We start from the raw sequence: 16,313 nt of genomic DNA, 5'->3' as shown, positions 1-16,313 counted from the left end.
GATGCCTGATCTATATCATACATAAAACATAAACCGAACCTGTCTGCACAGTTGCAGAGACACACGGACTCAGTCTGTGGTCATCACTGATGGTGGCCACAGTAAATGTGTACTTCTCTCCTGAAGACAGTCCCTGCACATGTAGCTTCAGGTCCTGCACTTCCAGCTGCTCCTGGTTTCCTTCATCCATCCAAGTGACCCTGAATCTGTGGGGTCCAGGCAGTCCCTCAGGAGGTCCCCAGCACACACACACAGAGTCTGGATTCACTGAGGAGAACTCAATGGGCCCAGGAGGAGGGACAGCTGAGGATGAAGTGCAGTATGATCAGGTAAAATAATTGCAGAAATACAGCTATTTGTACAATAAGTTTGAAATGTAACAGTGAGAGTCTCTCATGGGTCTCATACTTTAAAGAAGTCTTGGCCCCCCAGATGCCCTGAAAACCATATCCTCCTGAGACCCAATACAATAGACATGTGTCCTATATAATGTACGTTGGTTATTACCCTTTTTAGCTACTTCATAAATTCGTTGTCTCCATGGGCTATCGCTAGATCAGATCCACTGGGTGGACAATGGGGCGGGTGTTGTAATTGTACTGGTGCTCAGTCATGTTGGAGCAGGAAGGGGCCATCTCCAAAATGTTCCCACAAAGTTGGGAGCATGGAATTGTCCAAAATCTTTTGGTTGATGTCGAAGCATTCGGAGTTCATTTCAATGGAATTAAGGGGCCAAGCCCAGTTTAGGGATGGGCCCCTTCCTGTTCCAACATGACTGTGCACCAATGCACAAAGCAAGGTCCATAAAGACGAGGATGACAGAGTTTGGTGTGGATGAACTTGACTGGCCTGCACAGAGTGCTGACCTCAACCTGATAGAACACCTTTGGGTTGAATTAGAGTGGAGACTGAGAGGCAGTCTCCTCGTCCAACATCAGTGTGTGACCTCACAAATGCGCTTCAGGAAGAATGGTCAAAAATGTCCATAAACACACTCCTAAACCTTATGGAAAACCTTCCCAAAGGAGTTGAAGCTGTTAGCTGCAAAGGGTGGACTGACATCATAAACCCTATGGGTTAAGAACGGGATGTCACTAAGGCTATGTAGGCTACACACTTAGCCGGGTATTTTTAAAACCGAATATAATTCTGTATTATATTCGAAGAGAATTCTGTATGATAGATGAGGAAGGGTAAAGTTTGGAGCTCTCAGATGATGAAAAAGTGAAACAGAACCTGTGCTCCAACAAGATGGAGAATTAAAAAAAAACATGACAACATTACAGTTTTTGCCCGTTGGCTGAACACATTTTGCAAAACTTCGCTCACCATACCAAAATTCTACACACTAGTGAACATAACACAACACTAGGAAATAAACCTTTCACATGTATGCCAAATTGAAACTCTTCTATCAGTACCTAAACTCTGCAATCAAAACCCAACAATCCTTTGTCAAAATGTAACTCTGGTGACAAAATGAAACACACTTGCATCATATGCATACACTTGCAAATCAGGAGGAATACACTAGTCTACTTTATATAAAACATATTTGCTTGAATACATTTAGAAAAACTTCACTCATTGTGCCAAAACTTTACACACAAGGAAACAATGACACAACACTGGGAACTAGAAATGCAATTCCAAGGAATTACCAGTGCATGAAAATGCAAAAAAAAAATATAGCTAGATAATGTAGATATGGTTACTAAGGTGTAGCTAGGGTAAACATGGTGGTTGCAGAGTTTAAAGAAAGCTGATAGTGTGAAGGTAGACAGTTTAAAGCTTAAACATTCCAGTTCTAACCTAACTAATGATTTCTAACAAATGTTAGAAACAGATGCTGTAAACAGATGTTAACTATGCTAACAATGATAACCATTGGTTATCATTAGCTAAGTTATGGTAATCATTAACTTAGCTAATGATTTCTAGCAGTTATGGTAAAAATGCTAACAATGTTAGCACTGTTAACTATGTTAACAATGCTAACCAGGTTGATTAGCTAACTTAGCTAATGATTTCTAGCAGTAATGTTAACAATGCTAACCATGCTAACTATGCTAACCAGATTGATTAGCTGACTTAGTTGATGATTTCTAGCAGTTATGTTAAAAATGCTAACTATGCTAACTATGTCAACAATGCTAACTGGGTTGATTAGCTAACTTAGCGAATCATTCCTAGCAGCTATGCTAAAAAATGCTAACAATGCTAACTATGCTAACCATGCTAACTAGCTAACTTGTTACTGAGGACTTCTATTTTGAAACATTTGTTGATAGGGTTTCCATGGCTGCCACTATCAGGAATAAAGAAGTTACTATAGTAAAATAATGTTGGTTGCTATGGAAACGGTCATAAACGCTTAATTTTAATGGTTGCTATGTACATGGAGGTCTCATGTAGTTGACTGAAGGCATAGTTGAAGATAACCGACAGTTGGAATAGTTGAACAGTTAAATAGTTGAGTAGTTTCAATGGTTAAATGATTTAATAGTGTATTATTGCAGTGAGGACTTTTATTTTGAAACAGTTGTGGAAAGAGAGTTCAACAGGATATGTAGTCTTCACAGAGAGATTGTATGCTTAAAGCCTGAGAGAGAGAGCTGCTGCAGGTGGAGCTGGCCACCTGGCATAAGATTCTAATTGCTTAATGATCCGATTGTGATGTCATAGAGGCCAATGTTAAGTCTATGGGGAAATTTTTAATAGTTTTTAATTTATAGTTTAAAAAGTATAAAAGTTACAAAGTTGAAAAATACTTAGCAGCATTCCCCTATTTAAGACCTACGTTGCGACGTTTGAATGAAGTTTCTAAGTTAAACGGTTCAAGCTGAATAGAAAAAATGAATTTGGTAAGCGGAATAATAATAACTAGAAATGCAATTCCAAGGAATTACCAGTGCATGAAAATGCAAAAAAAAATATAGATAGATAATGTAGATATGGCTACTAAGGTATAGCTAGGGTAAACATGGTGGTTGCATAGTTTAAAGAGAGTTGATAGTGTTTAGGTAGACATTTTAAAGCTTAAACATTCCTGTTCTAACTAACTAATGATTTCTAACAGGTATTCTAAAATGTTAACTATGCTAACAATGATAACCAGGTTGATTGGTTTACTTGGCTAATGATTTCTAGCAGTACTGTTAAAAATGTTAACTATGCTAACAATGCTAACTATGCTAACAATGCTAACCACGTTGATTAGCTAACTTAGCTAATCATTTTTAGCAGTTATGCTAAAAATGTTAACAATGTTAACTATGCTAACAATGCTAACCAGGTTGATTAGCTAACTTAGCTAATCATTTTTAGCAGTTATGTTAAAAATGCTAACTATGCTAACAATGTTAACTATGCTAACCATGCTAACTAGCTAACTTGGTACTGAGGACTTTTATTTTGAAACATTTGTTGATGGGGTATCCATGGCTGCCACTATCAGGAATAAAGAAGTTACTGTAGTAAAATCATGTTGGTTGCTATGGAAACGGTCATAAACGCTTAATTTTGATGGTTGCTATGTTGGTTGCTAGGTGCATGGAGGTCTCATGTAGTTGACTGGAGGCATAGTTGATGATAACTGACAGTTGGAATGGTTGAACAGTTAAATAGTTGAGTAGTTTCAATGGTTAAATGATTTAATAGTGTATTATTGCAGTGAGGACTTTTATTTTGAAACAGTTGTGGAAAGAGGAAACAGTTAACAGGATATGTAGTCTTCACAGAGAGATTGTATGCTTAAAACCTGAGAGAGAGAGGGCTGCTGCAGGTGGGGCTGGCCACCTGGCATAAGATTCTAATTGCTTAATGATCCGATTGTGATGTCATAGAGGCCAATGTTAAGTCTATGGGGAAATTTGTAATAGTTTTTAATTTATAGTTTAAAAAGTATAAAAGTTACAAAGTTGAAAAATACTTAGCAGCCTTCCCCTATTTAAGACCTACGTTGCGACGTTTGAATGAAGTTTCTAAGTTAAACGGTTCAAGCTGAATAGAAAAAATGAATTTGATCAGCGGAATAATAATAAGAAGAAGAAGCCTTGGAAGAACAGTACAGTGCATTTTCATGCACTGTAATAAGAAGAAGAAGAAGAAGAAGCCTAGGAAGAACAGTACAGTGCATTTTCATGCACTGTAAATATACAGTTCACATCACCATTTCCAATGGCTAGACGAATGGGCTTTTTGTAGATGGCTGATTGGTGTTCAGTTTTGCAAGTAAGTGCGTTCAGGTGTGTATTTGAGTGGTTGCAATTACCCGATGTGTTTTGTATTTTGGATACATGTGTTTAACAAATGGTACTCTGAGATTTCATTTTTGAACGAAGTGTCTATGTATGACATAGAGAGTAGTATGCAGGACCAAGTGTGTTGCATAAAGGAGTAAGTGTGTTGCAGAATTGCAACTAGAGTGCAAAGCAGCACTTTTGTTTAAGGTATAGGTACATGTGTTTGAGATATGGCAACACAACTTCAAGAAACAAAACTATCCAAAAAGACAGATGATTAGAAGAATAATTAGCCTTTTCTCCAATATTTGGTTAAAGGTTCTCGATGCACGGATGGGTAATGTCCCTTCTGTGGATGTTAAATACAAAACAGAGCTAGCTCACCCTCCCTCTCTGTCCCTTCAGTGTAATTGAAACTGACATGATCACGTCTCGTCTATGATTGGGTGGAACAGTTTGGACTGTCCACAGAGGCCAAAGTTTTTTTTTATAGTGTATTCAGCGTGGGGAGATGTTAGCTGTATGAGACAAAACATGTGTTGGCTTAGAAACGTGTAATATGACTTAGAGCACTTTGAGGTTTACCTTAAGTTTAATACCACTCCAAGAATGGTTTGTTTATTTTAAGTATTTTTGTGGTTATCTTTTCCTACTAAAATGGCCCTCTTCTCCACCACAGTGGACATGCTATACCATTTTAAATAAAACAAATAAAACATATATTGTAATATGTTGTTGTATCTTAAATAGACAGATATAAATGTGAGAGCACTTTTTTCTTGGTTCTCAGGAGGCAGTTAGGAAAATATAGAGGAAAAACAGGCTGATTTTGTGACTGCTTTTATTTTGATAATACCGTTTACATACGTGATTGGCTTTGCTGTGGTTGGCCAACATATCACAGGTATATTGCTAGATTGCTGATTGCTATGTCTCCATCATATTGATTGAAAAAAATAATTCAGATTCAGGTCAGGGGTGTGAGCAAAATAGATGAGAGCAGTTGTGGTGTACTTTAGAAACCATATGATATCGACCCATGCTCTATAACCATTTCTTTTCTATGGCCTACAACAGTATACACGGGTAGAGGAGTTAACAGTCCACTTTGAAAAGTCCGAAATGTCCCCTTGCAACATCAAAATATGCTAGTTAAAGCCAACAAGAAGGTGTCCTTTAAAATTAAGCAGCATGCTGCAACAATGGAACAATATTTACCTGTCATATTTTCCATCTCTGATTTGGTCTTTTGTAGACTCTGTATGTGAAAGTGAAGAGGATAATGTGATATTTTTCTTTCACTTTACTTTTTTTATGGCATGTAGGTGATACTTGTGTGAATATGGTTTCAATATCTACCTGATGTTCTCCCAGTTCTGTTATGTCGTGTCCATTGTGTCCCACTGCCACACATGATGCACATATTGCCGTCTGGTCAGTCCTGCAGTAATACTCCAGCTCTCTGTGGTGTCGTGTGCAAAGCTTCTGCTCCAGGTCTTCAGTGGCATCCACCAGCTTGTGTCTCTGCAGTGCTGGAGCTGAGTAATGTGGCTTAGCGTGGACCTCACAGAACGATGCGGTGCAGGTCATGCAGGACTTGAAAGCCCTCTTTGGGCAAACAGCACAGAGAACACCTCCAGGTTCTGTAGTGAGGTCACTGTGAGAGATAGTTCATAAAGTGGAAATTGCTCATAATTATTATGATCAACTGCTTACATGGATCAAAAAAAGGACAGAATCATTCAAATCAGTCATACTTTAATTGTAATTATGAAACATTGAATACTATTTTGGCTGGTGAGGCTGATTGACACAGTATCACATGAGTGCCAGTGGCTTATACAATGGGGACATACAGTATAAAATGAGATTACACAGTGGAAAATATGACATTTTCTAGCACTTGCTGAAGTTACACAATGTAGGAATTCCCCTTTTGGACTGTTCCAAGACGCTATCAAAATGTGTAACACAAAGGTCAAAACTTCTACAACAATTGTTATAATATGATTCTATGCTTTTATTTGTATGTGTGTGTGTCTCTGTGTCTGTGTGTATACGTGTGCCTGTGCGAGTGTGTGTGTCTGTGTGTGTATGTAGCCACCGCAGTGCTGCCACAGGAGGGGTCTATGTGTGTGCGTGTGTCTGTGTTTATGTGTGTGTGTGTGTGTGTGTGTGTGTGTGTGTGTGTGTGTGTGTGTGTGTGTGTGTGTGTGTGTGTGTGTATGTGTGTTGGTGTGTGTGTGTGTGTGTGTCTGTGTTTATATGAGCTTGTGTGTGTGTGTGTGTGTATTTATTTTTATTTATTTTATTTACTGTATAATTTGTTACCCTCTTCCTCCTCACTCATGCACACACACACACACACACACACACCTGACTGCCCTCCTACCCCACCTTAACCTACAGTAACTCCCCACGTACTCAGCACACTGGTCACCCCCCCCCCATACACACACACTCAGTCTGCCCCTTACCAGCTTCTTTAGACACATATACTGTACATACAACACACTGCCCCCTCCTCTGAATCATCAGTATGCCACTGCCCCACACACACAGCACACTGCACCCCCCCCCAGCACGCACACACACACACACACACACACACACACACTGCCCCTTACCAGCATCTCTATGCCACATACATACAACACACTGACCCCCCCCCCCACAAATGCACACTTCCCCTACACATATACACTGCCCCTTAACCCTCCAACCCCTACATACATACAGTACACCACTATTACCCCCCCCCCACACACACACACACACACACCCTTTTTACCACTACCACTCCACTCAAGACATCACACATACCTGCCCTTAAGATTCACACACCCATACAAACATTTACATGCTCCCTCTACTAGCACGACCCCAGGCGGTTGGGTTGGCCCCTTGAGCCGTGGATCTGCCCAAGATTTCTTCCTGAACAAGGGAGTTTTTCCTTGCCCCTGTTGCTCCTGGGTGTCCCTTGGTGCTCCCCAACCCCTCTTTGTATAGCATCTTTTATTTAGTTTTCTTCTAATTTATTTCTGGACACTTGAGCACAATGAATCTCATTACTTATAAATTCTTTTTTATGAGTACATGACAATAAACTTGAACTTGAACTTAAACTTTTACAACATAATTACCCACAAATTGATGCTTTCTGTAAACAAACTGTAAACAAACTGATGCTTACTACAAAGATATGTAATAATTAACCTCCCATTTGTTATTTTCGTGTGAAAAAAAGTTATTATATTAGCTTCCAACAAATGTAATAAATGACTGATAGGCATCTTCAATGCTTTCATTCTATCTAATCAGTAAAAAAGGATAAATTCCAGTGTTTTGCAGTCACACATACTGTACCTAGAAACGGTGTCATGATGAGTGGCATAATTAAACAGGTCATGTGATGAAGACATGCTGCTCAATGCTCATTAAATGCAAATGATATGTCATGTAGCCTAATAGAGATACCTGGTTTGTATGCTTCCCTCTGTTAATGTAATAGGAAGATTCATTGACTGGGTACTCTTCAAGGACATTACACTGGGTACTGGTGAGAGTCTGTCAGGATTACTGCTGCTGCAACAAATAAATTGATAGGCTGCATCATTACAGAAAAGAAGACAGAACACATACTGCTCAATGCTCATTAAAAAAAATTTTGAAGCACATACTTTATAAGCAAATGATATGTCATGTAGCCTAATAGAGATACCTTGTGGTTTGTATGCTTCCTTCTGTTAATGTGATAGGGGGAGTATTCATTGACTGGTCACTCTTCATGGAGAGTACACTGGGTACTGGTGAGTGTCTGCCATGACGACTGCTGCTGCAACAAATACATGAATAGGCTGCATCATTATAGAAAAGTTATGAAACTTATGAGTCAGTGGTCAGTTACATTCATAACAATTCCAGAGTATAGTGATCATGCATTACATTATTACATTACTGCTTGTGTCGTAAAATACCTGCTCCACAGCCCTCACCTTTGACTTGCAGCCCCCACACTTTCATCAGATTCTGCAGATTGGCTCCCCCTTACATTATCTGTCAGGTAAAACATTTCCGATTTGGACTCCATGCATGCACAATGTCTTTGGGGACTGACGGCAGGATCCACCTCCCTCAAAGTCTTATCTTTGGCCACGTCTTCATCTTGATATGGAGAATCAAGACTGTCTGTCATTCTGACTCTGTCACGTTATTGACTTACGTTGGAGCCATGCCAAGCCAAACCGATCAGACCAGGATCATGACTTCTATTTAAAAAAACAAAACCGTAAAAATAAATTACGATTAATCTGATGTGATTTTTTCACCCCAATATTTTTTAAGGTATTTGAGGTACAACTACATGATTGTGGTGTGGCTTTGCCCTTTGAAAGTTGGTTTTAAAATGGCCAAATACTGTATGGCTACTGGGTCCAAGGAAAGCCTTTGAATAATTTCGATCTAGGTACATATGTTAGTACAATCTCCAACCCTCCAACTAAACCCCCATTTTATGTATTCTCCTTAATCTGTAACATATGGCCCCGTACTACTTCATCCAACTATATTCCCGTACACACCAGATAAGACACACAAAAATCGGACTGATCTGTATGGGCCTTTAGTAGGCCTAGACAACAATACATTTTATCAAAGTCTTACCTCACAGCCCAGTTGTTCGAAAAGACAACGAATTTCCAGTATTTCCCTAAGAGTCTCACCTTGACTATGACTGACGCTTGTCTAAAAAAATCTCTTGACTTACTTTCATTTTTAAGAACCAGTTTTTCAACTACCTCTCTTCTACTGGAAATACCTGCAATCTGCTATAAATCATTTCCGTGTTCCTCCTGACAACATAGATATCCTGTTCGAAATTCATTATTAGATCACTGAAGATTGCAGTATAACTAACATATAGCCTTCATCTGTTTAAAAAAGATAGTGAAAGGTTACCAAGTGGGAGTGACTGAGGATTTACTGATTATTTAGATTATGTTTTACCATCAACCTGTAACACAGCATACAACACTTCTCTTGTGAATGGTGTCATTGCTTTTAAGAACAAGGATATAAGCTATAGCAAGACTGCATTTGGTAGCATTGGGGGCAGATCCCACAAGAGGGGCTCAGGGAACTGTAGGAGGGTGGGGGGTCTTGAGACAATAGAGATCTAGGGATCCCATAAACTCACAAATATAACTAGAATGCATTTCCCGGTGGGAAAGTGCGAAGTGTGCTTGCTCCGACGCACCGCGAAAGCACTCCGGCAGGAGACGCGACTGCTCGCCCTCAGGTCAAAACGCTAAAGTTTGGCCAAGACGCAAAGCTGCTTCGAGTTTGGCGGCGTTACCCTCGATTGCCAAATTCTTACACTGACGTGACGGGTTGCCTAGGTTCATCAGTGGTATGTCCCAGAGCACCTCCAATGTAAAAATGTGGATGTCATCCCAAAGATGTAAAGAGATATGAGACAAAATGCATTTTTGCTAATTGCGACGCCCCCTAGTGGCCAAATTACACCAAATTTACTAAGGCTACTTTGGATTGTGTCCAAAATCGTCCCACCAAATATGGTCTTGACACCTCAAAGCGTTTCCGAGATTTGACCTCACTTCCTGTTTGGAGGCTTCGCCATCGAATTTGATTGGCTGCCATGGGCGAATGCTTTGATGTATGGAAATGAAATGTACACCTCTAAGGTCTGTAGACCTTGTGTTGAATTATGTATGAGTTGTTCACGTGTAGCCAGCATGAAACACGTAACCAGTGAAAGAAGGAAGGAGCCTAAGGAACTAGGCATGTTTCTAGAACAAATACGAGTAATGTTAGGAGTATTGCGGGAACATCTGCTGTTTACTCACTGTTGAGTAAGTTGCAATGTGTTATAGCCTCAAATTGATGGTAGAATAAATAGGACGACTCACCTGTTCAAATGGTGTAATAGGATCAAATTTGGTGTTGATATGTCAAAGCAACCAGGCTGTTACTGGTTAACGTGTCTGAATATGAAATAGGGATGGCGAAAACTAAAAATTTTCTTGACCGACCACCGAGGCTCATTAGCCGGTTGAAACCGGTTAACCGGTTCGTTTAAAATAAATTATGCTATTTGAAATAACAGCCACGCAATTTCCCAACTCTCATCTCTCTGTCCCCCGCTCATAGGCTACACACAGCCCCGGCGCCGCCCTTTCACTCACGTCACTTTTTTAAATCCCCTACAGCGCCAGTTTAGTTTGAGGAAGTGCTAACAATAATAACGAAAGATGATCATTACCTTATCTGTTACCATTGATGACCCTTCCTGAAATGTAGATGTAATGTCTTTCCAAATCTAAGCCCATCTTATGCGGAAAGTTGCCTAGACTGCAACACGATAAAACCAATGGATAAAACAGCGCACTTCCAGATTGCAAAAGACGCACCGGCCACCGCTGTGACCTCGTGCCAAATGTTTTTATTGGTTTATTACGTAGCCTAGCCTACAAGCAGGCGAGTTATGAAAAATTGAGTGTGAGGGATAATTTGTTAACTTCACGAAAAAAAGATCTTCTTGGAATGAGATGGCTAGCTGTAGTAACGTTTAGTCCACTGTCTTTAGGCTAATTTAAAGATGCCTCTCTTTTTTTTTTGTTAACCGACTAGCGACAACTTTGGTCGGTTAACGTGGATACGGTCAACCATCGGTCAAACAGTCACCGGTTAACATCCCTAATATGAAATCGATTTTGGATTGGTTGCATGTGATAAAAGCTATGCCATTTCCTGTCCATATTCAGATTCAGAAATACTGTACACCGGCAACAAGGCACACACACACACACACACACACACACAGACACACACACACACACACACACACACACACACACATATACATATATATATATGTATATACTGTATGAGCAATTCCATGCAAAACTGTCAAGTCCATAACCCCACACAGCATCAAACTATGATGTGGATGATGATTTCTTAAAAGTTTACCATTTCGCTCTTCTTGTTTGTACAACATATTCAATGACATTGTTAACTTAATCATTTGCATTATATAAATGTAACCTATTTTTCCACCCTTATGTCTCAACATATAGGCTACTATACACATAGTCACATTCATAAACATAAACAGGATCCTAGGTTCTCAATTTGCTGGACTCACTGTCTACCATAAAGTTAAAGAATAGTAATAACAGAAGAAAAGGTAAGAAGATGTTGATAGCGTGATTAACTGTGTGGTGCCTCCACTGAAGAATGTCTTTACCACTGCCCTGGTGGAAATATGCAAATCCTCAGAAATGTCAAGTGACTACTGTTACTTCTAACTGCTTTAATATAGCTTATCCTAAATGAAATACTATGCAATGCAAGCATCACAAAACATTTATTTTATCCTTTGTTTTTAACTCTTAGAATTCAGTTCAGTAGGCTATGACATAATAAAATGAAAGTACAAAAACAGTTTTTAAAACCCCTTTTTAAAAGTTCAACCTATCACTTTCAATGAAATCTCAATTAAGGATTACGTAGTTACATTGCATGTAAATGCAATGTACTGTTATCCCTGTTCTTCTTATTATCGTTATAATTATTATTCTGCTTCCGACCAAAATCAACTATCAAAGGCTCTAAAACCACTGAGCCGTTTGACGTCATTCAAGCACTCCTACACAGGACTTGTAACGGAGATTTGTTCTATGTATTTTTCAAATGTGTGAACTTTATACTTTTTGAGATATTTACGATAAAAGAAATTAAAATTCCCAGAGTTTACATTGAGACCCTTTGGCGGCAAAGATTAATTGTTACGTCAGTGCGCAGCTGTCAGTAATCAAGGATCTCTGATCCAAAGCCATGCCACCGTTGATGCGCTGAACCAGGCTACGTGAATGTTACGTTACGTCTACTCATTAAGCTGTAACAGCTGCAGCTGCTGTAAACCAGGACGTTATCGTCTTGTCTCTTAGGCTACTCCTTACTTGATTTGTTTATATCGTTACAGTAGCCTAACCGGTTTGCTCTCGGTAACGTTATCAACAGCTAAAGACAATCTAACCTAACGTCAACGTAAACACTGTATTTAGTTAACGACAACCAAACTTGCTCCAGGCTAACGTTTAACGTCGGGGTAGGCTGCAAGGCGAACAGGGCTTACACAAGGGCTTTTAGCCATCTCTACAGAGCAGCGTTTTAAGTGAAGTCCAACCTGATAGACAGGCCTACTAGTTGATTTAGGTTCAAGCCTTCTCACAGTCGCTTATTCCTATTAGGACAATCACACTCACACACCTGGAAACGGTTTCGAAGAACATACTAGCTCATCCTGTAATATGTGTAGTCTACATAAATTATCCTAGTAAGCTAACGTTACATTTGCTAGATATCCTACCTGTTGCTGCATCATCGTTGATTGGCGTTGTTTGAGATTGTATTCCGTACAGTATTCCAATGGTGTCAGCCTAGGCCTACTTTTAACCTGCATTAGTGTAGATATGAAGGCTATGTAAGCTATCCTACCAGTCGTTTCACTGTAGGCTACTTAAAGTCAGCTCTTGCAACTTGAAGTTGGCAACTTCATTTCAGTCTTTTAAATTCTAATAAATGAAGAGTTATTTTCCAAAATAGCCTATATCCACAATTTTTATGCATTTTCATAAATCACTTTTTAAATGTGACTTTCCAACTTGGAATTGTAATTGTTATTTATCTATTCTTCAGTTTAGCCTAGTTGTCTTTTTAACTATAGGCCTAATATGTTTTACACAGCTAGCAACCTTTTTGCATTTACATGCAATGGTAATTCCTTCCATGGAATTACATTTTCTAGTTTTAGATAGTAACTGTGTGGTAATAATTCACCTATACCACCCATAGCCTAAATTAATTAAATGTTTACTATGAACAATAGTTAAATGAAACACACAGTAATACTTTCTATAACACTTTGTGTTGGATGTAATTCATTGAACCTAGAATTGTTAACTGCTATACAATAAGTGGGCCAAACTTCACAGTTTAAGTCTCCACACATAAGCTTGCCTACTGAGTCTAAAAACATAGCTCCCACTTTCCTTAGCTGGAGGGGAATTCTGAGATTTCTCCCTAAAGCAGAAACTATTATTTTTACCTAATTATTATTACTATTATTATTGGGAAGGTTATAGGTTTGCACTGATTCAGGTAGGGTAGTGGCACTATACTGGATGGTATATCGGTTAGAATATAGGACGGAGAAGAGATGGGGTTTAACTTTGTATTGTTCCAGCAGAGACATTAAGGATTCCATACATACAGAGAAATATAGGTAGATGGCTATTTATAGATAATATATCTGCAGCATACAGATATGCATTGAATACTAAGCTCATTAAACTGAATTGTAAGCCAGGACACACATACAGCAACGGCAACGCTAACCCCTTCAAGAAAGAAAAGAAACCTTTTTGTTCGTGACTACAGTTATTATGTGGTCAATAACGCCATCTAGCGGCGTAAACGGTACTGTGTAATAGCGTTAACTCGCACAGCACAGGTACAAACTTCCTCCAGTCGGAGATTGTTAATGAGGGCTATCTTTTACTGTCTATGGGGCTAAAGGACTGTATGGATTGATTGATTGTGTTGCTTGGGTGGCGTCAGTTAGAACCAAAGATCATACAGCGCTAGAATCTTTGGTTAGAATACTGGTTGTGAAGCAGTAGTTTCTCCTTAGTTTCTTTATTGAGTTTTCTTCCACCATACAACAGCATGAATAAACTTATAATGTATAGTGGTCTGTAAAGAACCAAATAAACTGTCATTAATATGGTCACTAAATAAACTGTATCGCTATCTCTCATTCTATAAGCTCAACTTCTCACACAAGTAACACAGGCTTCCTTCATTTCAAACCCTTAATGCTAATGCTCCGTTTAGCATGCTAAGTCCTTGCATATCAACGTGAAAGATACATCCCACTCCCAATACACATGACCGAAGGTTACGGTCACTTACTTTTGTTGTCATACACGCACACAACTTCAACTTAAGGTAATTGGCAGTAAACTCACTCAAAACTAACGTCATGAACTTCACCAACACTGTGGTGTACTACTAGATAACGTCTCTAATGAACTAGCATGAGGCTGCACGAGAGGGCGTCACTAGGCAACAACACCTCAACAGAAGAAGAGTACAGAGATGCAAGACTAGTCTACGTCCTTACAGTAGAAACGCTAAACAGTAGATTCTTAAGCTAAACACATGTAGTATTATAATTTCAGAGAACACTTACAGTATATTACTTCATGGAAATCATGTCAAGAGCAAGTTTAAGTGTATTAGCAAACCTCTTGCATACCAGTGTGAATTAACGATGTATGTATCAAACTTACTTTTTGTCAATGATCGCATCTCTGAATGTAAAGGGCTGGATTACTCAGGATAACTGCAGGAATTGTCTAAGGGTAAATTAATTATCTATGTTTTTTGTGCACAGCCGTCTGCTCATCATCACAACAGAAAACGAAACTTAAAATCCTCAGACAGGGCGACCGCTCTACTTCCGGTATTTCGCCGAATTTGGGAGTGAAGTTCACCCAGAATGCTCAGGTCAATACAAATCATCCAAAACACACCGTCAGTATGAAACATCGTGTGATTGTCGAGTATATATACCAAATGAACACAAGTAATGTCTAACAGCGCGTAAGTCCGTACTTGCCCCTCGGGGCCATGGCATTGCTTAGATATACCAGTCTCAGGATGAGACATCCCGATGCGGACCATCCTAGAATCACACCCACATTGCACCGTTGCGAACATTCCATGTCATCCAATGACCAATTGAACAGTGGAAGTCAACTACCATTCCATAATGAAGGTATGAAAATACATGGAATGACTCCATAGTACTGTGAGAATTACACCAATGTGTTTTACAAGAATGGCCTCGATTTGATTTTTTTTTTAAAATATCAACATTGTATCTTAAATCACTCTGAAATGTCATTTCTGCATGACCTAAGCAATTTAAGATGAGCTATTCTGCTTAATAGTATACATTCGCCAACACACACGTTTTTGCTAATTATAGAGCCATCGAAAGACCAAATAACACCAAATTTATTGAGGGTGCTTTGGATGGGATCTCAAGTCATCCCACCAAATATGGCTTTCATACGTCACAGCATTTCCAAGATAGGCACACTTCCTGTTTGGCGGCTTCGCTCGCTGAATTTAATTGGTTGTCACAGGCGAACGCTTGGATGTTTGAAGGCGAAATCGAGGCAGTTGATCCGCCTTGGTCTGTAGATCACGCGTGCCAAGTTTCATGACGATCGGAGGAACTATGCGGCCAGAGTCGCTTTACTTTGACTTTGGACAAAATTCAAAATGGTGGAAAATCCATCATGGCGGAAAATGACGTCACATAGTGCGTTGGAATTGGCCGAGTCAGAGGATTCCAACGGTATAAGTTTTATCAAAATCGGCCATACGGATCAAACGTTACGGGCATTAACGTGTTTTCCAACTTTGACCAGTTGGTGGCGCTAGGGCGTGAGAGTGGCAAGCATGAAATCTGGTGGTGTCAATCAGGGTAGTCTCCTCTATCAGTGTACCAAATTTCATGACTTTATGTCTTACGGTTTGGGCTACAGGTGGACAAATGTGTGGGCATCAGCGCTCAAAAATCACTTTTCCATTCATTCCTATGGGAAAAAATCGACCGGAAAAACTGGAATAACGGGAGAACGACAAGGCGTATCAAAAAGCTGTATACAAGCCACCATCCTCGCATCAGGACCGACGCGTGAGAGGTGGAACGGCGTCTCTAGCTCTAAATCCCTAGGACAAGATAGGGAGACAAAAGTTTGACTTAAGATAAATAACTAGAATGCATTTCCCGGTGGGAAGTGCGAAGTGTGCTTGCTCAGACGCGCCGCGACAGCGCCCGGCAGGAGACGCGACCGCTCGTCCTCAGGTCAAAGCGCCAAAGTTTGGCCAAGACACGAAGCTGCTTCGAGTTTGGCGGCGTTGCCCTCGATTGCCGAATTCTTACACTGACGTGAAGGGTTGCCTAGGTTC

General features: G+C 39.7%; 1 protein-coding gene across 5 annotated transcripts in view; it reads right to left on the bottom strand.

The window, feature by feature from the left end:
- The window catches only part of LOC134078786 (uncharacterized), a 47,379-nt gene that overhangs the window by 11,292 nt on the left and 19,774 nt on the right, over positions 1-16,313 (bottom strand). The window contains exons 1-7 of one of the 5 annotated variants that reach the window (XM_062534930.1): positions 8,907-8,996; positions 8,240-8,512; positions 7,966-8,079; positions 7,722-7,829; positions 5,604-5,901; positions 5,463-5,502; positions 40-303 (exon numbers count right to left, since the gene is read on the bottom strand). In XM_062534930.1, coding sequence (XP_062390914.1) covers positions 40-303; positions 5,463-5,502; positions 5,604-5,901; positions 7,722-7,829; positions 7,966-8,079; positions 8,240-8,439 — 1,024 coding nt within the window. In that variant the 5' untranslated portion in view covers positions 8,440-8,512; positions 8,907-8,996. Of the gene's footprint in view, positions 1-39; positions 304-5,462; positions 5,503-5,603; positions 5,902-7,721; positions 7,830-7,965; positions 8,080-8,239; positions 8,513-8,906; positions 8,997-16,313 lie in introns of those variants that run through there. The other 4 variants (XM_062534933.1, XM_062534932.1, XM_062534934.1 and 1 more) reach the window with 4 other exon arrangements.

The sequence above is a fragment of the Sardina pilchardus genome, chromosome 4 (assembly GCF_963854185.1).
Source record: "Sardina pilchardus chromosome 4, fSarPil1.1, whole genome shotgun sequence".
NCBI classification, from domain to species: Eukaryota; Metazoa; Chordata; class Actinopteri; order Clupeiformes; family Clupeidae; genus Sardina; species Sardina pilchardus.
Note: the sequence above shows the minus strand (reverse complement) of the source record. Positions and strands in the feature narration are given on the sequence as shown.